This window comes from Dreissena polymorpha, chromosome 9, assembly GCF_020536995.1.
Source record: "Dreissena polymorpha isolate Duluth1 chromosome 9, UMN_Dpol_1.0, whole genome shotgun sequence".
NCBI classification, from domain to species: Eukaryota; Metazoa; Mollusca; class Bivalvia; order Myida; family Dreissenidae; genus Dreissena; species Dreissena polymorpha.
In genome coordinates, this window is record NC_068363.1 from 24072245 (window position 1) to 24099686 (window position 27442).

Consider the following 27442-nt stretch of genomic DNA (forward strand, 5'->3'; position numbering starts at 1 on the left):
GCTAACCTTGGGCAACACTTTAGGCTCATGTATTAAGCCTAGTTTTGCCAGAGCGAGACTCGACGTACCAGGGGCAAATCCTTCTGCTTAATGGCCTTGAAGAGCCTCTCAATCTGATGAGCGTTAGGCCGGTCAAGGGAGGCAACTGCGGGCTTCACAGGGGACATCACCGCCTTGCTGGAGTTGTCCACCATGGGCACATCCTTTCTGGAGCGCACGTCAATGACTTGGAAGCCACCAACCGATTCCTGGATGAATCAATCATGACCTTAACATGACAAACATTTCTTTAGGCCAGCAGGAAGAAAACTCCATTGCCAGAGTTAAAATCTAAGTATGTAATACAATAGGTGTGTTTGTCAGAAACACAATGCCCCCTTTTGGGCCGCTTTGAAGCCATATATTTGACCTTTGACCTTGAAGGATGACCTTGACCTTTCATCACTCAAAATGTGCAGCTCCATGAGATTCACACGCATATCAAACATCAAGTTGCTATCTGAAGCAACATAGAAGTTATGAGCATTTTTAGAAAACCAAACTGCGAAACCTAAATGCAAAGTGTGACGGAAAGACAGTCAGACTGACAGACGGTCCGATCACTATATGCCCTCTTTTGGGGGCATAATATAAATAAAATAACTCTAGGTACCAAGGTGGGTTTAAAACCAAAACTTTTTTGATAATATTTTTTATTCCATGATGTTCCATGACATGTTAACAATGATACAAAATGTACCACCCTCACAATTGGAACTCTAAATAGCATAGAGAAATTAAATAATTTTTTAAGTTTTGTCCCACTTCCACAAAAAATTAAGGTATACCTTTTCATATTTAATATTTACTTCATACCCTAGACAAGTGTTCACTTTTTGAAATAGAAAGGAATTTTTATGTAGCACTACATGTAACTGTCCTTTAGGATCCGGATTTGGCTTTTGTTTATTACATTTTATTGGATTTGATCAATAAGTATTTATCAACTAACACATATATTCAATGATACTTGAAAACAATCTGATGTAATAGAAAACAAGAGCACCGCCTTGCGGGTGCAGACCGCTCATCTATTTTCTTTTTAAAGGTGAAAGGACTCTCAATTTAAATCACAAAGAAGGGAGAGGTGGAGTGAAGAGGGGTGTATAGCGTGGGTGTGTGGACATTTATTACATTATCTTCCAAAAATGCGGAAAAAAAAAATCAGGGGGGGGGGGTGCGATAGTTGGACGGTATTTCCAAAATAAAATAATAACAAGAGCAACGCTTTTTGGTTAACCTGACGCCGACGCCAAGGTTAAAAATAAATATTTGTGTTTTTTAACCGTTTCCAAAAAAAAAAAAAATTTGGGGTGGGGTGGGGTGGGGTGGGGGGGGGGGGGGTATTGTGTGAGGGTGTGGTGGTCATTTGTGAGATGATCTTAAAAAACAAAAAAAAAATTTAGGGGGGCGGGGACATTCGGGGGGTGGGGGGGGGGGTGGGGGGGCACGGGAGATGGTTTGGGTGGAGTCTATTGTGGTTTGTCAGGTAAGAGTAGTTTTGTCAACGTATCAATCAAATCTAATCATAAATAAAGAAGTTATGGCAATTTTAGCAAAATTTAATAATTTTACCTCGAGAGTCAAGGCCATTCAAAGGTCAAGGTAAAATTCAACTTGCCAGGTACAGTAACCTCATGATAGCATGAAAGTATTTGAAGTTTGAAAGCAATAGCCTTGATACCTTAGAAGTAAAGTGGATCGAAACACAAAATTTAACCATATATTCAAAGTTACTAAGTAAAAAAAGGGCCATAATTCCGTAAAAATGACAACCAGAGTTATGCAACTTGTCCTTTTACTGTCCTCTTATGAAAGTTTGCAAGTGTTCCAAGTATGAAAGCAATATCTATGATACTTTAGGGGTAAAGTGGACCAAAACACAAAACTTAACCAAATTTTCAATTTTCTAAGTATAAAGGGCCCACAATTCCGTCCAAATGCCAGTCAGAGTTACATAACTTTGCCTGCACAGTCCCCTTATGATAGTTAATAAGTGTTGCAAGTATGAAAGCAATAGCTTTGATACTGTAGGAATAAAGTGGACCTAAACACAAAACTTAACCAAATTTTCAATTTTCTAAGTATAAAAAGGGCACATAATTCTTTTCAAATGCCAGTCAGAGTTACATTACTTTGCCTGCACAGTCTCCTTATGATAGTTAGTAAGTGTTGCAAGTATGAAAGCAATAGCTTTGATACTTAAGGAATAAAATGGACCTAAACACAAAACTTAACCAAAATTTTCAATTTTCTAAGTATAAAAAGGGCACATAATTCTGTCAAAATGCACGCCAGAGTTATCTAACTTTGCCTGCCCAGTCCCCTCATGATAGTAAGAAAGTGTACCAAGTTTGAATGCAATAGCATTGATACTTTCTGAGAAAAATGGACCTAAACGCAAAACTTAACCGTACGCCGACGCCAGGTGATGACAATAGCTCATCTTTTAAAAAAAAAAATAGATGTGCTAAAAATAGATGAAAATATTATGATGAAGTCTGAAAAACTAAGATTTTATAATTTTTCCTAACAGAGCCCTTTTTTCATGATTTTTCCAAAATTTGTACAATCCATCTGATATATTCAATGTTTTCCTGTGCTTCAAAGTCAGGGCCTTATTTTGCTGATTTTATTGCCATAAGAGGGTCATATTCCAAATGGCATAAAGGATATTTGAATGTTTAATGATGAATAATAATTTTCTGTTACTGTTATGCCCCCTTTTCAGGAAAATAATTAACAGTTGTTTCCCTATCGCTGATAAGTTACCCTTTCTCCTGTGGCGCGCCTCAATACATTTCAATACACAAAAAGACGTCATGATTCCAGCGAAATTCTCCGGTTAAACTCTTTTACAATGTAAATAAACAGTGAAAAAAGCATAAAATAAAATGAAAATATGTTGGATTCAGTGGAATACCGATTTTAATTCACTTGTGATCATAAAAAAATATGATAATCTTGATATGACAATCTAAAAATGGAAAAAGTAGTTCCAAAAGTTTGTTCTTTTCACCAGGGAAAAGAACAATTTGTTTATTTTCACTGCTGTTATTTCACTGCAGAAATGTCATATTTTATCATTAGGTATAAAAGAAACAAGTGATGTGTTTGTCAGAAACACAATGCCCTCTATTGCACCACTTTGAAATTTTTCTCTTTTTTTGGACCTTTGACCTTGAAGGATGACCTTGACCATGAACTTCCACCACTCAAAATGTGCAGCTTCATGAAAACGCCGCTTTGAATTATTACTTTTTTTGACCTTGACCTTAAAGGATGACCTTGACCTTGAACTTCCACCACTCAAAATGTACAGCTTCATGATAACACCGCTTTGAATTTTTTATTTTTTTGACCTTTGACCTTGAAGGATGACCTTTACGTTGAACTTCCACCACTAAAAATGTGCAGCTTCATGAGAACGTTGCTTTGAATTAATTTTTTTACCTTTGACCTTGAAGGATGACCTTGACCTTGAACTTCTACCACGCAAAATGTGCAGCTTCATGTAATACACATGCATGCCAAATATCAAGTTGCTATCTTCAATATTGAAAAAGTTATGGCCAATGTTAAAGTTTGACGGACAGACACCATATATTTGACATTTCACCTTGAAGGATGACCTTGACCTTCACCTTTCACCACTCAAAATGTGCAGCTCCATGAGATACACATGCATGCCAAATATCAAGTTGCTATGTTTAATATTTAAAAAGTTATTGCAAAACTTTACTATATTAAAGTTTTAAATTTTCAACCTTTGACCTTGAATGATAACCTTGACCTTTCACCACTCAAAATATGCAGCTCCATCAGATACATGTGCATGCCAAATATCAAGTTGCTATGTTCAATATTTCAAAAGTTATTGCAAAACTTTACTATTTTAAATATTTAAATTTTTGACCTTTGACCTTGAAGATGACCTTGACCTTTCGTCACTCAAAATGTGCAGCTCCATGAGATACACATGCATGCCAAATATCAAGTTGCTATGTTCAATATTTCAAAAGTTATTGCAAAACTTTACTGTAAGGTTAAAGTTTTGGGACAGAAAGACAGACAGACAGGCCAAAAAACAATATACCCCCAATCTATTGATCTGGGGGCATAAAAAAAGTATCTTACCTTAATTCAGTAAAAAAAATCCCATTGTTTGTCTGATTTTTTCATGTTTAGTAATAGTTATAATAAGTCTAGAAATCAAGATGTGTGACGCTGTCATATTCATTTAACTGATGTTCATGTTTGGCATTTACTGGTTTAGGCAAGTTTCATCACCATTTTTTATAAATTTAAAAAAAAATTCTTTGCCAAATTAAGAGAAAATTAACACAAAAATGCTTAATTTCATGTGTATAGGTCATTTCTTAAAATGATGAGTAACAAGAGATGTGTTCGTCAGAACACAATGCCCCCTACTGCGCCGCTTTGAAATGAAATTTCTATTTATCATTTGGCAGGTATAGAAATTATCTCCCTTTAAAGCTTATTACTTCCCATAGGCTTTTGTCCAATCCAACCAGGGGGTGGGGGGGGGGGGGGGTCTGCAGACAGTCAAAATGACCAAGTCAGACATCACTGACATAAGTCCACAGGTATGTAATGAACCCTACCATTCACAAATTAGTACAGGAAAGAAATGATAATTATATCATATAAAAAAAAAACCTTTGACAAATCCTTCATTTGAGTTATAAATAATCAAAACAAGAGCACCACATAACGGTTGCCAACGCTTGGCTGCGAAAGCTTGTCAGAAAAAATATTATTTTTTTATTTTTAGAGGTCACAGTGACCTTGACCTTTGACCTAGTGACCTAAAATTGGGTGAGGCGTGTAGAACTCATCGAGGTGCATCTACATATGAAGTTTCAAAGTTGTAGGCGGAAGCACTTTGATTTTAGAGCCTATGTTAAAGTTTTATATTATAGGGCACAGTGACCTTGACCTTTGACCTAATGACCCAAAAATGGGTGTGGCGTGTAGAACTCATCAAGGTGCATCTACATATGAAGTTTCGAAGTTGTAGGTGGAAGCGCTTTGATTTTAGAGCCTATGTTAAAGTTTTATATTATAGGGCACAGTGACCTTGACCTTTGACCTAATGACCCAAAAATGGGTGTGGCGTGTAGAACTCATCAAGGTGCATCTACATATGAAGTTTCGAAGTTGTAGGTGGAAGCACTTTGATTTTTGAGCCAATGCTAAGGTTTATGTTAAAGTTTTAAATTAGAGGTCTTAGTGACCTTGACCTTTGACCTAGTGACCTAAAAATGGGTGTAGCATGTAGAACTCATCAAGGTGCATCTATATATGAAGTTTCAAAGTTGTAGGTAGAAGCGCTTTGATTTTAGAGCCTATGTTAAAGTTTTATATAAGAGGTCACAGTGACCTTGACCTTTGACCTAGTGACCCAAAAATGGGTGTGGCGTGTAGAAGTCATCAAGGTGCATCCACATATGACGTTTCAAATTTGTAGGTGGAAGCACTTTGATTGTAAAGCCAATGTTAAGGTTTAAGCACGACGCCTATGGCGTACGGCTGACGGCGAGCTGGCTATGACAATACCTCGGGTTTTCTCCGAAAACAACCGAGCTAATAAAAAATCTGTACAGTAACTGTGAAAAGAAGTTAAATTCTTGGTAAGGAAATACATAATATGAGATTCATAATTATATAAATTACTTCCCTTGAAAATAATTGTCTCTAACAAATCTCTAATTTTAGTAGCAAATAATTAAAAGCCACTCTCTATTTTTAGTAGCAAATAATTAAAAGTCACTACCGTGACTGTAGATTCACCACTCAATGTGCAGCTCCATGAGATACACAGGCATGCCAAATATCAAGTTGCTATGTTCAATATTGAATAATTATCTCCCTTTAAAGCTTATTACTTCCCTTTGATTTGTATTTTTGACCTTAGACCTTGAGGAATGACCTTGACCTTTTACATCGATTAGTTTGTCAGAAACACAATGCTAACTACTGCGCCACTTTGATCTATTTAAAAAATATATATAATTTGGCAGGTCAGATAATTATGTCCATTTAAAGCTTACTGTGAAACCATTATTATTCGTCAGACAATAATTTTCGTCTTTTTCGTCCTTCGACCGATGGACGAATTCAAGATCCTAACAAACAATCATGTCCCATATTTGAAACAAATAAGACTGAATTACTGTAGGCATGAGGCATTTTAATCCAGCGTAATCAACGCATATACACAGGGCTCGAAATTAACACTCGCACACTTGCAAAATGCGAGTAGAAAAAAGATTGCAAGGTAAGTTATAAGCCACAAGTATTTTTTGCAAGTAAAGAAATAGTGAGAAAAAAACCCAGTTATATTGCTAAATGCGTTCGACAGCGCTAAACCGTGATGAATTTTTTGAACGTCCGAATACCCATATGCGGAAGCGCGCAGCTTGTTTGTAGGCTGGTATACTTATAGTACAGATACCCGGATGGTATTAATACAAAGAACATGAAACAGTCGACTATTCACACTCAAGTTAAATCCGGTTTTGACAGAAAGGGGTGTACATTATACAGTGTACTGACAACTGACATTTCCTGTAAAATGCGAATGCAATAAGGCTGTATCGAATGCGTCAACTTCGTTTAGGTATAATAGTGTTGATTAGCGCTAATTGTTAACAACTTTATTACCCATTGTGTGAATTGTGTTTTTCAGTGGTGTTGCAGATTGTACAGCCAACACGCAGCGAATCCGGATTAAAGACAATACTAATAAACGCAATTAAAATATGACGATGTGTGATCAACACCTGGCTGAAATATATTCTGCGCTTTTATTACAAATTAATTAAGAACAAAATGTTATGGCCAATGTTTAATTTTTTTTTGACGGACGGACAGACTGACATACTGACGGACAGTTCAACTGCTATATGCCACCCTACCGGGGGCATAAAAGCCATAAATATTAAATATACATTAAACAAGATGTGTTTGTGAAACAATATGTCCCCCATATATTTGACATTTGACCTTGAAGGATGGCCTTGACCTTTCACCAATCAAAATGTGCAGCTCCATGAGATACACATGCATGCCAAATATGAAGTTGCTATTTTCAATATTGCAAAAGTTATTGCAAATGTTAAAATTTGACGCAAACAAACAAAGCAACAAACCAACAGAAGGGCAAAAACAATATGTCCCCCACTATAGTGGTGGGGGACATAATAAAAAAAACTTTGCCGTAAAACTTTATCCTTCAAGTTACTTTCATTACCTGAGAAGCGTCTAATAGAACATATGGCGACATCACATCATTCGAGCTACGTGGGGTACTGGGTTGGGGTGAGCGGGTGATAGGTGTGGCGGGAACATTGATCAAGGAGGTGGATACATCAGGCTAGAACAAATCATATTATCCCTTTAGCGCTTACATACGTATTTTGACGCACTTGTAGTCCTTTCAAAGTTACATTTAATTAAATACCTTTCTTACTAAATTTAAGTTGTAACGGCTTTAGCACCAACCTTTAGATACTGATGATCAGCAAACAGCATAAAACATGAACAGACTGTGAGTTACTCGCAGGCTGTTCTGGTTTTATGCTGGTTGAAAATCACTTTGCTTCTTATGGGGGACAGGGTTATATCAGAAAATATGGGATCATGACCATACATATTTTTAATAGTCAATTTGAAACTGATTTATCATACCAATAAGTTGATTTCAACCTGATACAAAGCAGGTGCGCCATATCAGGAAAGTAGGCGTTTATATCAGTAAATGTGTAGAGGGACAAGGTAATATGAGAAGACACTTCAACTGGATTAAGCCCCATTTTTTACAAAGCAAGGCTAAAATAAATCCACAGTATACAGTATACAAGGTCACTATAAGACTGATGATCAATGGGGACCCATCGTTCAATAGGGACTGGGCGTAATGAATGTGCGTAAAGGGTAATCCCAGATTAACCTGTGCAGTAGGCACACGCTCAATATTGAGGACTGTTTCCGCTTTTATGGAATTTATCTTTTAAAGAATGTCTCTTATTTCAGGTACGAGGGAAAGTGTTGTCCCTGATGAGCCTGTTCGGACTGCACAGGCTTATGTAAGATAACACTTAAACACATGCATTAAACCTGTTTTTCTTAGAGCGCAGCTAGAATAAATCTACAATATATAAAAGTCACCTTCTGACTGATGACCAAGGGGGGTCCTTCGTCCATTACAGACTGCAGAGCTTTCTTGATGTCAGCATTCTGGGCCACGTCCATGGGGGCCTGGCGACGACGATTGCGCACCCGGGGGTCAGCCTCGCATTCCAGTAGGAAGTGTACGATGCCATCTGCAGGCAGACATATACACAACCTAGACTGACTTGTAGTCTTCCCTGTGCCAGTAGCAAAATGTTCATATGTAAAAACTGAATTCTTTGATAGTTTGTTTTTATTGCAATTGTGCAGTCATTTTAATGAGACTCTTATATTCTCCCCAAATGTCAGCCATCTTGTTTTGTTGGCCGTATGTTATCCTGGGATAGCTGTTTTTCAAATATTAGGTGCCCAAACTTATGCCCATAACTGACAACTACTGCTTTTTTTTAAACAGAGCTAGATGGAAAATGGCAGAGGAAAGGATTTCTGGACCAATCCGATCCAAGCACACAGGTCAGATGTTTAGAGTCTTTCTCTTATAATTTGCTATATCCAAGGAATTTCTTTGTCTTGCACTTGTTAACGAGTTGCTGCAGCATAGAAATAATATTTGTCTTCCAATGAAAAAAACAACATTAACTTAAACAAAAGCACCACGTAATGTGTGCCAACGCTCGGCTGCGGGTGCAGTTTTGAATAAATGAAAGCTTGTCAGAATTTTTTTTTACATTATTTTTCTTTTAGAGGTCAGAGTGACCTTGACCTTTGACCTAGTGACCCAAAATTGAGTGTGGAGTGTAGAACTAATCAAGGTGCAGCTATATATAAAGTTTAAATGTTGTAGGTGGAAACACTTTAATTTTAGAACCAATGTTCAAAAGGTTAACAAAATGTTAAGGTTTAAGCACGAGGCGGACGGTGGCTACACGACGAACTGGCTATGACAATACCTCTGTTTTTCTCCGAAAACAGCCGAGCTAAAAAAAATTAACATATTTTGTGTGGACCTGAAAAGCAGGTAAAAGGGGAAGAAGAAACATGGAGCAAGGCAAAGCAACCTGCTATTTTGCACCAGATCTTCCACATCACTCACCATATCCCCACTTAGTAGCCAAGTGCAGTGGAGTCTCTCCCATATCACTCACTGATCCCCACTTAGCAGCCAAGTGCAGTGGAGTCTCTCCCATATCACTCACCGTATCCCCACTTAGCAGCCAAGTGCAGTGGAGTCTCTCCTATATCACTCACCGTATCCCCACTTAGCAGCCAAGTGCAGTGGAGTCTCTCCTATATCACTCACCATATCCCCACTTAGCAGCCAAGTGCAGTGGAGTCTCTCCCATATCATTGCCCGCATTTACATCAACACGACTTTTTAGGCTGTCCAAGAACAGAATGGCTTTCACACACTGCAATTGACATGAAATGTTCACAGATGAAAAAAAAGTCCGGCCCGGTTTTCCGATGCTTTTTTTCACAATAAGTTGGGATAAGACAGAAACCTGTGAAATAGGAATTTTAGCCCCAATTTACTTTAAATTTAGAAACAGTATTGCTGCTTGATATATAACTTTTGAATAATTATTGATAAAACTTACAAAGCATAAAATACTTAAGATTACTGAACTAAGCATCACAATATATTTCTTATTTTTGTAACATCTACACTTACGTCCTCATGTCCATTTTTGGCACATAAATGTAGTGGGGTGTTGCCTTCATTGTCTACAGCTCGCACTTCACCCCCAAAATGTACCAAGAGTAGCTAAAAATACAATAGAGTTATACATACAATAGATGCCTTCACAGGTGTGAATTTGTGCAATTTTGAATAAATGTAAGTAAATTCTTTAACAATAGATAGAAGAAGGGGTTTAGTTTGTGGTAAAACATAACTTATTCTGTCTATTCCTCTAGGATTCGTTATAAGTAATGCATGTACCACAAAATGATATGATCCATGCTCTGCGAAAAGGGGGTTTAATGCACGTGCGTAAAGTGTCATCCCAGATTAGCCTAATCAGTCTGCACAGGCTAATCAGGGACAACACTTTCCACATTTATAAAATTTTCTGTTTAAAGAAAGTCTCTTTTTAGCAAAAATCTAGTTTCGGCGGAAAGTGTCGTCCCTGATTAGCCTGTGCGCACAGCACAGGTGGGGACGACAATTTACGAACATGCATCAAACCTCTTTATCACAGAGCACAGCTTATATCATGCACTGCTTTCAGGGTTTTGGTAAGGCTCAGGGGAAGGGGCTCTAACCTTCAAATATGCTGAAAAAGCAGATACAAACCAAATTCAGGGATAACATTGGCACATTGTTACTGAAGGGCAAAGACATGTCTAGACGTAGATTTCATTCAGGGAGTAAATTGCAAGAATGAAAAAAAATCTGAGTGAATTAATACAGATTTAAACAAAGCCTTGGTTTACTTTTACATTTGAATTTCTAAAAATAAACTTGCTAAATGAATTTGGTACCTGATTTTAGTTAATAAATGTAATGTTATTGTACCAAAGGTATTTTTAAATTTTACCATAATGTTTATGTCCTTAATACTTAATTACATTTTATTATTGAATCACAAATACTTTCGAATTTTTCATTTTCATATTCATTTAACAATTATATTTGGATTACAAATATGTTAAACTGTGTCACTATGCTTCAACCTAGTGTTACTCCCCTTTCTTTCCATCACTGGCTTGCTACTAGAGAAGTTGTTGGTACACTTCTCACCTAGGCAAAATAGGTGTAGTGCCGAACATGGTGAAAGCGAGTTAAAATGGTTGTCACCATACCAGACAGGTTTCCCCTTGGTACTTGGGTTTTCCCCCAAATCTCAAGACCACACAAAAATTGAACATCTGTCATTAAAAAGAATTTGCTGGAATTTACAGTTCTATTTCAAAATTACACTAAATGTTTCTGAGCCTTTTCAAGTTAATTAGGTAGGCATGCTGTTACAAACTCCTAGACCATATATAATTTCAGCCTCCTGAATGAAAACACCTCATAGACTACAAAATAAGCTGTGTTTTGGGAAAACTGGGCTTAATGCATATGCATAGTGTCTTCCCAAATAATGCAGTCCTGTCTGGCTTATCAGGTATAACACTTTCCACTTGAATGGACTTTTTCATTTAACCCTTTACCACTTAGATACGTATTTTGATGCTTTTGTAGTCCCTCAGAAAGTTATACTTCATTTAAGACCTTTCTTACTTGATTCAAGTTTTCAAGGCTTCATTTCCAACCCTTATATACTGATGAGCAGCAAACAGCATAAAATCTGAACAGACTGCGAGTTTTATGATGTTTGCACATAGCCATTTACACTTTGCTTCTGAGTGGGAAAGGGTTAAAGGGAGTCTCACATAAACGGAAAGTGGACAGCACAGGCTTGTTTGGGACGACTCTTTTCCCTCATGCCTTTAGCCCAGTTTTTCCCATTACTATGCTCAAATAGGCAAACATTTTACTCACAATGATGTTCTGATGTCCCTTCAATGCTGCCATATGCAGGGGAGTGCGGCCCAAGAAATCTGAGGCATCAGCAAGGCAACCGTTCTTGGATAAAATGTCTATCAGTCCTGCTTGGCCGTATAGTGCAGCCAAATGAAGAGCTGGAAAGAAAAAGAGATTTGTTTAACACATGAGTCACACTATGGAAAAATTGGGCTTTATTATCGCAAATGATAGTCCCAGATTAGCCTGTGAAGTCTGCACAGGCTTATCAGGAAGGACACTTTCTGCTTTCATGGAATGTTTTACTTAAAGCAAAGCAAGTTACTTCTAAAAAAAAACAAACAAATGTACGCGGAAAGTGTTGTCCCTGGTGTGCCTGTGAGATAACACTACCCACAATCAAATGTACGCGGAAAGTGTTGTCCCTGGTGTGCCTGTGAGATAACACTACCCACAATCAAATGTACGCGGAAAGTGTTGTCCCTGGTGTGCCTGTGAGATAACACTACCACAATCAAATGTAGGCGGAAAGTGTTGTCCCTGGTGTGCCTGTGAGATAACACTACCCACAATCAAATGTACGCGGAAAGTGTTGTCCCTGGTGTGCCTGTGAGATAACACTACCCACAATCAAATGTACGCGGAAAGTGTTGTCCCTGGTGTGCCTGTGAGATAACACTACCCACAATCAAATGTACGCGGAAAGTGTTGTCCCTGGTGTGCCTGTGAGATAACACTACCCACAATCAAATGTACGCGGAAAGTGTTGTCCCTGGTGTGCCTGTGAGATAACACTACCACAATCAAATGTACGCGGAAAGTGTTGTCCCTGGTGTGCCTGTGAGATAACACTACCCACAATCAAATGTACGCGGAAAGTGTTGTCCCTGGTGTGCCTGTGAGATAACACTACCACAATCAAATGTACGCGGAAAGTGTTGTCCCTGGTGTGCCTGTGAGATAACACTACCCACAATCAAATGTACGCGGAAAGTGTTGTCCCTGGTGTGCCTGTGAGATAACACTACCACAATCAAATGTAGGCGGAAAGTGTTGTCCCTGGTGTGCCTGTGAGATAACACTACCCACAATCAAATGTAGGCGGAAAGTGTTGTCCCTGGTGTGCCTGTGAGATAACACTACCCACAATCAAATGTAGGCGGAAAGTGTTGTCCCTGGTGTGCCTGTGAGATAACACTACCACAATCAAATGTACGCGGAAAGTGTTGTCCCTGGTGTGCCTGTGAGATAACACTACCACAATCAAATGTAGGCGGAAAGTGTTGTCCCTGGTGTGCCTGTGAGATAACACTACCACAATCAAATGTACGCGGAAAGTGTTGTCCCTGGTGTGCCTGTGAGATAACACTACCACAATCAAATGTACGCGGAAAGTGTTGTCCCTGGTGTGCCTGTGAGATAACACTACCACAATCAAATGTACGCAGAAAGTGTTGTCCCTGGTGTGCCTGTGAGATAACACTAAACAATCAAATGTACGCGGAAAGTGTTGTCCCTGGTGTGCCTGTGAGATAACACTACCACAATCAAATGTACGCGGAAAGTGTTGTCCCTGGTGTGCCTGTGAGATAACACTACCACAATCAAATGTACGCGGAAAGTGTTGTCCCTGGTGTGCCTGTGAGATAACACTACCACAATCAAATGTACGCGGAAAGTGTTGTCCCTGGTGTGCCTGTGAGATAACACTAAACAATCAAATGTACGCGGAAAGTGTTGTCCCTGGTGTGCCTGTGAGATAACACTAAACAATCAAATGTAGGCGGAAAGTGTTGTCCCTGGTGTGCCTGTGAGATAACACTAAACAATCAAATGTACGCGGAAAGTGTTGTCCCTGGTGTGCCTGTGAGATAACACTACCACAATCAAATGTACGCGGAAAGTGTTGTCCCTGGTGTGCCTGTGAGATAACACTACCACAATCAAATGTACGCGGAAAGTGTTGTCCCTGGTGTGCCTGTGAGATAACACTACCACAATAAAATGTACGCGGAAAGTGTTGTCCCTGGTGTGCCTGTGAGATAACACTACCACAATCAAATGTACGCGGAAAGTGTTGTCCCTGGTGTGCCTGTGAGATAACACTAAACAATCAAATGTAGGCGGAAAGTGTTGTCCCTGGTGTGCCTGTGAGATAACACTAAACAATCAAATGTACGCGGAAAGTGTTGTCCCTGGTGTGCCTGTGAGATAACACTACCACAATCAAATGTAGGCGGAAAGTGTTGTCCCTGGTGTGCCTGTGAGATAACACTACCACAATCAAATGTACGCGGAAAGTGTTGTCCCTGGTGTGCCTGTGAGATAACACTACCACAATCAAATGTAGGCGGAAAGTGTTGTCCCTGGTGTGCCTGTGAGATAACACTACCACAATCAAATGTACGCGGAAAGTGTTGTCCCTGGTGTGCCTGTGAGATAACACTACCACAATCAAATGTACGCGGAAAGTGTTGTCCCTGGTGTGCCTGTGAGATAACACTACCACAATCAAATGTACGCGGAAAGTGTTGTCCCTGGTGTGCCTGTGAGATAACACTACCACAATCAAATGTACGCGGAAAGTGTTGTCCCTGGTGTGCCTGTGAGATAACACTACCACAATCAAATGTACGCGGAAAGTGTTGTCCCTGGTGTGCCTGTGAGATAACACTACCACAATCAAATGTACGCGGAAAGTGTTGTCCCTGGTGTGCCTGTGAGATAACACTACCACAATCAAATGTACGCGGAAAGTGTTGTCCCTGGTGTGCCTGTGAGATAACACTACCACAATCAAATGTACGCGGAAAGTGTTGTCCCTGGTGTGCCTGTGAGATAACACTACCACAATCAAATGTACGCGGAAAGTGTTGTCCCTGGTGTGCCTGTGAGATAACACTACCACAATCAAATGTACGCGGAAAGTGTTGTCCCTGGTGTGCCTGTGAGATAACACTATCACAATCAAATGTACGCGGAAAGTGTTGTCCCTGGTGTGCCTGTGAGATAACACTACCCACAAGCATTACACCTTGTAATGGATAGTCCACACAGGCTTATCAGGATCAACATTTTCCGCTTTCATGGAATGTTTCACTTAAAGCTAACAAACAATATATTTGCGCGTAGTGTTATCTCAAAGGCTCATCAGGGACGATACTTTCTGCCTTCTTAAGGTTAGAGCGTGAAAGAAAACTATGAAAATACCAGCGATTTTTTTCCTTCTTTATAAAGTACCGAAAAAAAGAACTTTCCCAAGTAGAAAAAAACTAAAAAATTTCCAATTACTATAAAAAAATCCCATTTAAAGGTTTCAAAAAAATATAATTATATATATTTTTTTTATATATAATGCAACATTAAGTTAGTTTCCCTATCCAGGTCTATGGCTTGAACCTAAGTAAATATAATAATGACAATTTGAAAACTCAAAGTTATCAATTTAAAAGTATTTGGGCGCAAAAATCAAAATCACTATTTTCCCAATATGAAGACTTGACTACCAGTATGCAAATTTTACCAATGTCATGGTATTTTCATGAACATTTTCCCCAAATGGTGTAGAACCACAACTTTTCCCAAATGGACAAAAAAAAAATCGCTGAATACAGATGATGTGCTCAAATGATTCTTGATAAGTATCAATCTGGTGTGAATTAATTTCAAGCAGGTGTTGATGGAAATCCTTTTTCTTTTAGTTTAAAACTGTAAATGGCACAACTCTGTGTTATAGTAACTGATCAGCACAATCAGAGACTAGACTCTGTCCTTAAAGGTGCATGTTTTAATATGCAGCAAGATGCAATAATCATGTCATAAAAAAAAGGGTATTACTAAAGTTATGTTTAATCAAATGTAGAATACAAATAATTGTAAGTCACTTATAGAATTAAGATTTTTTTTCAGACTTTATCCAAAAGAATCACAAACAAATCACCTGTGCGTCCCATGTCATCTCTAACCATTGGAGTGACAGCTCCAGAGCTGTCTACCGACGCTGTGAGCTCGAGGCATGTCTCACAGTCACAAAGCGGGTGGCACAGTTTGGAGAACACGTCGTCAGAGCTCGAGCTTCGCGATCCCTTAAGCATCAGCCTCACGGCAGCCTCATCACCGTATTGGACATACTGCAGGAAAATAATCAGGCATGACAAAAGTCATTACAGAGAATGGGCCTAGAATTCCAAACATACTAAATTCAATATTCTGACTCATCTTGGAGGTTTTTATGAATGTTTTACTGGGCCATGGCTTGCGTTAAATGCAGATGGTTTTTAGTGAGATTTGGAAAACATAAAACCTGAACCTAAGCGAGGAGAAAATGTTTTTAAGCCAAGCAAATAAAACTTATCTGTATTCAACACTGGCCTGGTATTTTATTTACAACATCATTTGTTTAATGTTTCTGTCTTGAATTTGAAAATCAGCCAAAGACAATTGCAGAGAAAAAAGGGTAAACAATTAAACATAACATGATGGAAACTGGAACAGTGAATGAAGATGACAAATATCCCTACACAGGCTCATTGCAGTCATGTACAAACCTCGAGTATTAGTAAAATTAGTTTCAAAACAGCAGAATACTTGGTATATTTACAGAATAAGATGGCCCCTTTATCAAAGTTTTAAATACCACCAATTTTACCTGAAAGAATTTTTCCTTGGCAGAAGTGAAGGAACCTGTCGAGGCCTGTCTGCCAACCCCTCCGTCTGGCTTCCTTTGGGTCGGTTTGGAAGACTGCAATTGGTTGGGGAGCAGGGCATAATTATTTTTGTTCAATTCAGGGACAGAAATTCCGCCTTATTTCCAATAGCATAAGTTTATATTTCTCCCCTAGACAAAAAAATCTCTTTGAAAAAAAAACACAACAGTTTTAAAATTCGAGTTAATTTTAGTAAAATACATGTAAAACTGCTTTGGAAACAGTGCTGATGTTTATTTTTGGTAAATACATTTAAAGTCACTAAATATTCTTTATTTTAACTGAATTCAAAACATTCTTATATTCCCTTTGCAAGGTAGAAGCTAAAAAATTCTGACTTGAAAGACCTATGTCCCATAGCCTTCCAGAGAAATATGCTGTGAAGAGGCATAGAGGGGTTCAATGGAACATCTCTTAGAAACTGGTAAAACAATCACTAACAGATCATAAGATCTTGCAAACTGAGAGTCATTGCAATATAAGGCTGCTACAAGATAATTGTTCGTCATCATGACAATTATAGAAAATAACGTCCAGACATGCTGCGTATAGAGGTTTAATGCCAAATTTTGATTGTTTTTCTTTTGAACGGCACTTTGGCAAGTATTTCAAATGGCCTGCTGCAAGTTGCTATAATGTATTGCAAAAGATAGCTCTTAATCTACTTGCAATTTTTTTTGGTATTATGTAATCAATCTAAATTGAGCCTCTGATATCATGCAAATTGAATAAAAGACTACAACAATTAAGAAACAGTCTTCGTATTTAGAAACATTACTAAAACCTACCTTAAACTTTTGAGACTATTTATTATTATATTCTAACCAGCATTCAGTAATATTCAATTACACTATATAGTTATATAGATAATATATTTCTCAAACAAAATGTTACCTTAACATTTCCAGACAGAATGAAGTGAAGAGCTGCCTCCAGAGTTGCTAAATAGAAGCTGGAAAGTGATACAAAAGTACTATCAGCAATCATATAGTAGAAAATATAGGTTCAATAAGAGAACCAAAGGCTCTAGGTTGCTCAACTGAGACCAGACAAAAACTTAAGTCTTCTTAGCAATTTCAGTGAAGATTCCTTAACCATTTTAGAACCCAGCTGAGATATCATTAGGAGGGATGTTCTGAGAGATTTTTATAAAGATTTGACAAACAATTTGCCTTCAAGAGTGTTTCCTTTAGCAATAATTAAAAAACTTCCCCGCTCTATGGCATTCATATTTTCATTGGATCACAACCATTTTTTAACACATGTAAATCAATAAAACAAATGTTCTGAGCTCAATTTGAATTAAGATTGGACATCAAATGTGCCTAAAAGACTGTTTCCAAGGTTTCACTATAGCAAAATAAGGAAAACTGCCCTGCTTACTGGCAGACTGGAACCATTTTCCAATGTGGCAGATATACAAATACGGAAACCATTTTACTATTTCGAGTCACTTTGACCTTGACATTTGACCCAGTGACCTGAAAATCAATAGGGTTTGAGTCCTCATTAATATGAAGACAGTGAACAAGTTTGAAAAGAATCGGATGAAAACTGTGGACTTTATCGGACAAACAAGAAAAGTAACCATTTTACTATTTCGAGACACTGTGACCTTGACCTTTGACCTAGTGACCCGAAAATCAATAAGGGTCATTAGCCAGTCATGATCAATGTTCCTATGAAGTTTCATGATCCTAGGCTTAAGCATTCTTGAGTAAACATCTGGAAACCATTTTACTATTTTGAGTCACTGTGACCTTGACCTTTGACCCAGTGACCTGAAAATCAATAGGGTTCGAGTCCTCATTTATATAAAGACACTGAACAAGTTTGAAAAGAATTGGATGAAAACTGTGGACTTTATCGGATAAACAAGAAAAGTCTAACGCACGCACACACACACACACACACACACACACACACACACACACACACACAGACAGACAGACACCATGCCATCCCATAAGCTCTTCTGCCTTTGGCAGTAGAGATAAAAACAAGAGATGTGTTTGTCAGAAACACAATGCCCCCTACTGCGCCACTTTGAATCATTTTTTTTTATATTATATCCCTTTACAAAATATTACTTCCCTTGTGAAAATGATCTGTACCTGCCAAATGATACAAAATAGATATTATCTTCCTTTAAAGCTTGTTACTTCCCTTGGATTTTGTTTCTTGACCTTTGACCTTGAAGGATGACCTTGACCTTTCACCACTCAAAATGTGCAGCTCCATGAGATACACATGTATGCCATACATCAAGTTGCTATCTTCAATATTGCAAAAGTTATGGCCAATGTTAAAGATTTTGGACGGACGCACAGACAGACTGACAGTTCAACTGCTATATGCCACCCTACCGGGTGCATAAAAACAACAACAAAAAACAGACCTAAATTCGTCTGATTCTGCGACCTTTGTGAGAATGAAGTGCTTCATATAGGTCAGATTAGCAAACCTGTAAACATAATAATGAATTTCATTTAATATACATTGATGATGATGATGATAATTAGGACGATGTTTGATGACGATGATGATAAATTTGATACTAAATGATAACCTCAAACTCACATAGGTAACTCAATAATTGAGCACAATTCTCTGTCTACAAATCCCAGCAATATTTAAATTTGCCCTCCACAACTCGAGATGGTTGCATTTTTAATTTGTAAAATTTGTTAAAACCATTTAAGTATTCCTAATAGATGATTTGTTCAAATGTAAATTTGAGGGACACATTTAAATTTCATAAATAATCGTAAGAAATTTTTGTATTTCACACAAATATAACTTAACATTTTGTTGATGTATTAATTGAAAGAACAATATTCATTGAAAGTACAATAACAAATAACACACTTCACTTATATTGGTACTAACCAGTTTGGAATAGGAGAGCGTATTATTAGGTAGATTAATAGAGGAAGAAGATCGTCTGTCGCCATCATTAGACCTGGAGGAATAAGAAGCACTATGTACACAATTTATTCAAACATGTTACCAGAATATTTTCAATGTTGATAAATATTTAAAAAAAAACTTATTGTAGAATAAACAGCAAACAAGTAAATTTAGACTAAATAAAGTTTAACAGGATATAATGAAAAATACAAACCATGGATGTTTCAAAATATAATTGCTTTATAGATTTGGGTATTGATAAGCTTATAATACAAGAAATTTTAAAGCAAACTACCACAGAACAGTCTTGAAACAATGGTAAAAGTTATACAACAAATGGAGAACTCAAAAATCTCCAACTAATATCTGTATACATGTCTCCAAAAATAGAAAGATCACCCCATTAAAGTTTGAAAAGCGAATGAACTTTGGGATTTCTTTACAAAACCTTTAACAACACATTTTTTCTTATATTTTTATTGCATATTTGCAATGTTCAGTGGATTTATTTTAAAAACCAATAAGCGGTTTGCGTATAGTCTAGTATAGTATACACAATCAACAGACACTTGTAAAGATGATATACCGTTATCACAAGTGTACGCTCTAGTTTTAGCTAAAGATGGAAAAGTTAACAATCTCTCTTACTTTCATCACTTTTGGCAGCCTCTACAGGCCTCGTTAGAAGCGTCACAACACGTTTGAGGCACTGTAGACGTTCGAAAGGCGTACTGAAGTCGTTCAACTTGGACAGCTCTTTCCGCGAGCCCGGCAGATTCTCCTCATACTCTGCGCGCACATGCAGATGCTCCAGACGCGTGTCCACCAAGTTACGGTTCTTCTTGTTCAGATTTGAGTCGTTGCTCTTCATGCAGTTGGTGATGGTGGCAAACAGGTGCTTATGGACCACGTTCATTAGGTAGTTCTAGAAAATTAAAAGGAAATTCCTAATCAATTCTTTTATAGAACATATAAGTTAAAAAAGGGACCATATCTTAACATAGAATAAAAAATATATAATTTCATTTCATTATAAAAGCTCACCATGAACACTTCATGCGCTAGTGAGCTAAAAAGACATCAAGAACTCCCATACTTAAAAAACTTAACATATACATAGGATCTTAGACAAATTGTCACTCCATACCATATTTTATTATACAAGATCAGGAATTTTGTTAAAAAGCAAACCATTTGCAAGCCTACTAACACATTTCCTGAATAAGTTTAATATGACATAAGAACAAGTGTCAGGGGTGGTATTCCAGAAGCATCTTAAGTTAAATTTTATTTTTATCCTAAAATTGGGAATTTTTCTTAAGTGTTTTATTTCATACTGAAATAGTTAGGCATCGGAAATTACATCAAAATAACATCATTATGTCAATGTTTTTTGAGGAATACCAAAAAAAACATGCATGTCTTCATTGAGTAAAGAAATACAAAACATTGTAATTTTAACTTAAGTGAAAATATTTAAGAAATGACTTAAGATGTTTCTGGAATACCACCCCAGATCTTTTTTATCACATGCTTTTAAATTAACATTTAATTAACGTCCTGATAAAAAAGGAAAATTGTTTACACTACGATCAGTAAAATAAAAAGTAGCCAATGAAAAAGCTAAACATATCTATTTTTCACATAGTTAAGATACAAAAATTCTTGCAGCATGTGATTCAGGAATGTATGTTCAATATAACGTCGCTGTTCTTCGAAAACCGGGTAAGTCAAATTTGGCGCAAAATGTTATTTGTTTTTATAAGAACGGCGGGTTCACGGGTCATTTTCTGCGAAATAATACTGGATTTCATATCCAATTGGAAGGCATAGTTATGAGCACGTGAGAAAATCCTGAACACTCATTGGTGCACTTAGGTATTGTTTCTGCAAAAACTGGGTAAGTCAATTTTTCCAACTTTTCAAAAAACATTTTTTAAATATTTTTTTAAGTTTTAAAAGATATTAATTTAGATAGTCTTAATTAAAATTGGCATACTTTTTATTTATGAAAATATAAAAGCCTGTAGTTGTCACTTAAATTCTAAAACTGGACTTATGCAGTTTTCTCTTTACTATTTGGTTCCTTTTTTAGACTATCTAAATTATTGTATTTTAAAAATGTTTTTTTTTGCCTATTGAAAAGTTGTAAAAATTTACTTACGCGGTTTTCGAAGAACAGCGACGATAAGCAAGCATTTGTAAAAACTCACCTCTACAGAGATTTTCAGGCTTGATATGTACTGGTCACTCTGGGAGATGTGTCGTTTCTATAAAATTATAAGATAAGTATTGATGCAAAGCATCAAAGGCGTCAGGAATTTCAGTGTAAAAGGCACTCAAGGAAGTTACATGGAACGATTTTTTTTCTACTGTAAATATTAATATATTTGCCGATTATTTTAAACAAAATAGAAAAAGATACTGGTATAACCATTATCTATGATTTTGTGTTATAACTCCCAAATAACCATTATTTATGATGTTGTGTTATAACCCCCAAATAACCATTATCTATGATTTTGTGTTGTAACCCCCAAATATTTCATGGATCATTTTATTTACATTGGTTTCCTTTTTTTACTGACATCCGTGTGCAGTTTTCATTAATGGAACAGAACTGTGTTGGTTTTAAAAAATCTGCTTCATCTTGTAAGCGTAATTTCATATTTTTTTCAACTTCAAGAGGAGATGATTCTGAACTTATTCTTACGTTGCTCATTTACGATAGGGGTTGAGTTCTCATTGGTATAAAAACACTGTAATAGTTTGAATAAAAAAATTAAATGAAAACTGTAAATTGCGTAAAGAAGCTGCATTTCACAATACTTTGAAATTCAGTAAAAGATCATAATAGATTTATTGCTCCGATATTCATCATTTTCAATAGGGTTCCAGTAATACTGATATAAAAACATTTAAGTTTGAAAAGATTCAGACGAAAGTTGTAAAATCTTTTAAACAAGTGGAAATTGTTTATTTTGTCAAATTTAATAGAAAAAAATCTGGACTTATTGTCCCAATGTTTCTCATTTTAAATGAGGTAAAAATGCTCATTGATATGAAGACACTGCAAGCTTGGAAAGAATCTAATGAAAAATGTTGACATAATCACCTAACCAAGCAGTTTTTCACTTTTATTTTTAAATCCAAAGAGACATAATTCTGGACTTATGGTCCGATATTGCTCATATAGAGTTTGGGTTGGGTCCTCATTGTTAAAAAAAAACCTGTGCAAGTTTGGGAACAATCAGATGAAAATTTTGGACCTGAACAAGGATTTCAAAATTTTTCAAATTCTAAGGAAGATAACTATGGACGTAATGGTCGGATAATGCTAAAGGGCCCATACCACCTGGATAGTAATAGGTGTCAAGCTTCGCGCTCTATATGTAGTTCTAAAAAAACAAACTCCAAGGAGTGCTTGACTCTAGGGAAACGGGACACAGCTCCTCCTTGATAAGCGGCTGCTTCCTTTATCGCAACTCATTGTTACACTCAATAATACATGTCGCGCCTCGCGCTCTATATGTGGTAGGGATAGTAGTTAGGGCCTATGATAGACAACCATAAAAATACATGGATAATAGATGTGTTGTTTGCATTTATTTGTTAATATAAAAACACATGTATTTTTTATAAGATATTTAAGTGATGTAAGAAATTTTAATTAACGTTGTCATCACGTTGCATCCATTAATTTTAATAAAAATGTCCATTTGTAGTAAAATGGATTTTAAAATGTCCACATAAAATAAAGCCTTATTATATTAATTAACCTGACTGAAACAATTGTCAGCCGCCGAACTGTTTCGTTCGTGCTGGAACCCAGGATTGAACCGGGGGTCTTTAGATGACTGTTGCGTAAACAACTTCAGTCTAACGCTCTCCCAACTGAGCTATTGGGGCTGTCATTCACTTATGTACTGCTATTTGGTGAAGTGGTGTATAGCGATCGTTATTATATGTCTATTAATAAACTAATACATTCTATGCTTGCGCGATAGGTCGTCAAATATCATACTACATTGATTCTCCACTAAATAAGCAAATTAGAAAAACCACAAAATAAATATATTTTGATAATGTTTTGTTTTTATACAAAACATGATTTGTTTTTATACAAAACCAGAAAGTTTCGCGTATAAGCCTAGTCCCTGTGATCTTTCCCCTGTGATCAGTTGTGGATCAGTTATTAATTAAAAAAATTAGCTTTGCATTATTGGCAATAAATGTTGTAATAAATCTAACAGGCACAAATGCAGTACTTATTAACACTAATTTACACAAAAAATCCCCACTATGCAAGATATTCTTAAAACAAAAATATATACATTGATCCGTAAAATAACTTCTCCTCCTATAAGCGAAAAAAAAATGCATTACATACTAGTCGCCGCACTCCAGTGCGACGCCAATAAAACATCAGGTATTGAAGATGCCATGTTTCAGAACTTAACCAAACCATCATGACTTTATAAAAGCTGGAAATTTGCCCCACAAACAAGTAACACATGTTCAGAAATTGTTTGGTTTTTAGTTGTTTTTATAGTCTAACTGGTGTGAGCAGTCTAAACAAGAATTACCTAAATGATGTTTTAAAGACAGTGCTGAAGTGGTATATAGTGTAACACACAAAATCAATTGAACAAAAGAAGACATATCTGGAAAGTTCAATTCATATAAAAGGGTTCCGGCAACTGAAACAAAGTATGTTCAGTAACTTGTTGTTTTCATACGAGTCCTGTTCTGAGAAAACTGGGCATAATGCATGTGCGTAAAGTGTCATTCCAGATTAGCCTGTGCAGTCCCCACAGGCTAATCAGGGCTAATCAGGGACGACACTTTCTGCTTTAATGTTATTTTTCCTTTAAAGGAAGTCCCTTTTTACCGAAATTCATGTTTAAGCGGAAAGTGGCGTCCCTGATTAGACTGTGCGGACTGCACAGACTGATCTGTGACGACACTTTACGCACATGCATTATGCCCAGTTTTCTCAGAACAAGACTCATATTGTAAACAGAAATAATTACCACCAGACTGTCCTTCAGGACTAACTGCATCGCTCTGGTCACCTGACCCGACACCAAATCCTAAAGTAAAAGAAAAGATCCCAGAGTTTCATAATTAGTGAATCAAAAAAGTCTAATTTATTGAATGAGGACCACAATTGTCAATCCTACATAACGCCTATCTGTTATGGTTTTTAAAGTGAATTTTTTTCAAACGTCAATACTTCATCTATTCATACTCATTGTTAACAAGAAATGTGTTTGTCAGAAACACTATGTCCCCTTCAGCGCCGCTTTGATTTTTTTTTACCTTTGGCCTTGAAGGATGATCTTGACCTTTTAGCACTCAAAATCTGCAGCTCCATGAGATAAACATGCATGCCAAATATAAAGTTGCTATCTTCAATATTGCAAAAGTTATGGCAAAATGTTATAGTTGGGGCACACAAACAGACCAACAGACAGGGCAAAAACAATATGTCCCCCACTATAGTGGTGGGGGACATAAAAAGTTTAGCAGATAGCTAAGCTACATCTAACGGATGCTATCTAAGGGTTTGCATCACGTTGCTTGCACAGCCCTTTGTAAACCAATAAAATTTTACTTAATATATTCTTAGGCTTATGTAAAACTAAAACAAAACCAATAAATCCCTGTACCACAAGTGTCGGGGTGACTGGTCCCGAGAACTTCTGATAGTCTATGCAGAAAGTGAGCAGCAACTTGTCTAGATTCTCCTTGGTTTTTGCACTTCCTATAAAATAACACTCTTATGAGTAATCTTAACTTAAACTTGGAACCTTACTACTTTGCTGATTTGGGGTATTTTACTTATTCACAGGTTTTTATTATACTTCTTCATAGATTTTCGGTATCTTAGATTTTTTTGTATTTTACTTGCTCATAGGTTTTGGTACTTAAGTTCTTTGCGGATTGCATATTTTTGGTGCCTTACTTGTTCACATATTGTTGGTACCTTACTTGTTCACATATTGTTGGTATTTTCCATGTTCACATATTTTTGGTTAATTATTTGTTAACATATTTTTGGTTCTTAATTGCTCACACATTTTTGGTATCTATCATTCACAAATTGGTTGTTCTTAATCATTCACAAAGTTTTTGTTCTTAATTGTTCACAGATTTTTGGTATCTTAATTGTAAATAGATTTTTGATTTCTTAATTGTTCACAGATTTATGGTTCTTCATTGTTCACAGATTTTTGGTATCTTAATTGCAAATTTGTGTTAACTTACTTGTTCAGAGAGTTTTGGTAACTTACTTGTTCACAGATTTGTGGCATCTAACTTGTTCACAGAAATTTGACATTTTTTAAGTGACTTATTAAGTGATTTTACTCAATAGGGTTAACAGAATCCAAGTGCTCAAGTACAGTACAGCCAAGGCGGAACAAACATATTTCGCGATCCGCGGCGGCAAGGCGAAACGAGTCGATGCCGCGTCAGCTGTTGAAGCCGCGTAAGTATGCGGCGGCAAGTTGAGTTTCGCCGCGAAGCTTTGCATCTGTCCGCCGCGGCATGCCGAGGGCTCGATCCGCGACATGACGCCGAGTCGATGCGTACATGTATCATAACATAAACAATCTTTTTTAAAAGATTAGTTGTTAAAAAAAATTAAAAGAACATTTATAATAATATGTCAAATCCTATTATTGAATGTGCGCGGATTCAAAATAAAATAGATAACACAGTTAATAAAAAAGTGTGCTGTTGTGTTTTTAGTGAGTGCATTCCCGTTTATAAACAAATTGTTGTAATCCTGAAAATTTAACAAAAATCGAAGTCATCAAAACAAAACACGATAATCAAGGGCATGTATTAATTCAATTTCAATAATAATTTATCTTTGTCATCTTTAGAATCGGCTTTAGTAGTTTAAGTTACTTTGTGTGTGTCTATTAACTGCACCGTTTCATTATTATTTTATATTGAAGTGATATTATGGGCATTTTTCACTGTTGAATTAAACTGCAAAGAATAAACAGGTCAAAGAGTTAGTTACTGACAATTAGCTGCAACTCATCTTGCTACCGGCTGTTTATAAAATTAGATATTTTTTATGACTGGACATTCTTCTAAGCCGAAATGATTCGTAAAACAAAATAGTGTCTTTGTGTCGTTTGAACGAATCTGCACTAAAACTAAATTCACAACGTAAATCGAATACTTTCTGTCGTAAGTTGGGAAAAACGAAAGTACGGTTGATATACAAATGCATTACTTTCTCTTTCCTGGATATTGTTTTAGTATGTTGATGCTGCATTCACAAATATAAGTGTATCTTAAGTGAAAACAAAAACAATAAATAACGGTTGCGATAGACACATATTAACTGTTAGATGACAATTAAAAAACTTTAAATGATCAACAAACATATTTGTTTTTGGTTTTATTTTTACGACAACAGGTATTATCATAATTATAAGCATATTTAATGTGCCTGGCAAGTAAGAAAGTTTCCTGCCGGTAAAGAATGTATTTCACACATTAACAAGGTCACATAATTTTGTACAAAATAGTTTGTTGAAATGTGGTTACTGACCAATTATCTGCAACACATCTTGCTACCAGTTGTTTATAAAAAAATAAATTGTTATAGTCGATATTTTACATGACTCATCCAGTCCTCTAAGAAAAAAGGATCCGTAAAACAAAATAGTGTCTTTGTGCCGTATGAACGAATCTGCACTAAACTGAGATTTACATCGTAAATCGAATAATTTCTGTCGTCAGTTGTCAAAGTACGGTTGATATTCAAATGCATTATTTTCCTCTTTCCGTGATATTGTTTTAGTATGTTGATGCTGCATTAACAAATATAAGTGTATATAAGTGAAAACACAAACAATAAACAACGGTTGAGATAGGCACCTATAAACTGTATGATGCCCATAATATCACTTTATAACATGAAACTAATAACTATAAAAGTGGCGTAAATCTAGGTTTCTATGCTACACAAATGAACATGTAGATGTATATCTATTCACTTGATCCGCTGCGTACGTATGCGGCGGATTCACTCCGCGAAAGTACGCGAGGTTGATACAGGCTCGGCGTCGTTGCGCGGAACGATGCCGAGTGCCGCAGCGATTCACCGCATGAACACACGATTTGGCCGCCG

At 36.7% G+C, this 27442-nt stretch overlaps 1 protein-coding gene across 12 annotated transcripts in view; it reads right to left on the bottom strand.

The window, feature by feature from the left end:
- LOC127845441 (ankyrin repeat domain-containing protein 27-like) overlaps window positions 1–27442 on the bottom strand; it is a 339366-nt gene that overhangs the window by 18214 nt on the left and 293710 nt on the right. For 8 of the 12 annotated variants that reach the window (XM_052376348.1, XM_052376342.1, XM_052376346.1 and 5 more), the window contains 15 exons: window positions 24957–25051; window positions 24318–24377; window positions 21498–21554; window positions 19933–20209; window positions 19264–19336; window positions 18773–18838; window positions 17269–17326; window positions 16317–16409; window positions 15609–15798; window positions 11687–11826; window positions 9869–9961; window positions 9497–9605; window positions 8233–8387; window positions 7316–7438; window positions 69–248 (listed from right to left, as the gene is read on the bottom strand). In XM_052376348.1, the coding sequence (XP_052232308.1) occupies window positions 69–248; window positions 7316–7438; window positions 8233–8387; window positions 9497–9605; window positions 9869–9961; window positions 11687–11826; window positions 15609–15798; window positions 16317–16409; window positions 17269–17326; window positions 18773–18838; window positions 19264–19336; window positions 19933–20209; window positions 21498–21554; window positions 24318–24377; window positions 24957–25051 (1769 nt within the window). The remainder of the gene's footprint in view (window positions 1–68; window positions 249–7315; window positions 7439–8232; window positions 8388–9496; window positions 9606–9868; window positions 9962–11686; window positions 11827–15608; window positions 15799–16316; window positions 16410–17268; window positions 17327–18772; window positions 18839–19263; window positions 19337–19932; window positions 20210–21497; window positions 21555–24317; window positions 24378–24956; window positions 25052–27442) is intronic. The other 4 variants (XM_052376353.1, XM_052376352.1, XM_052376351.1 and 1 more) reach the window with 2 other exon arrangements.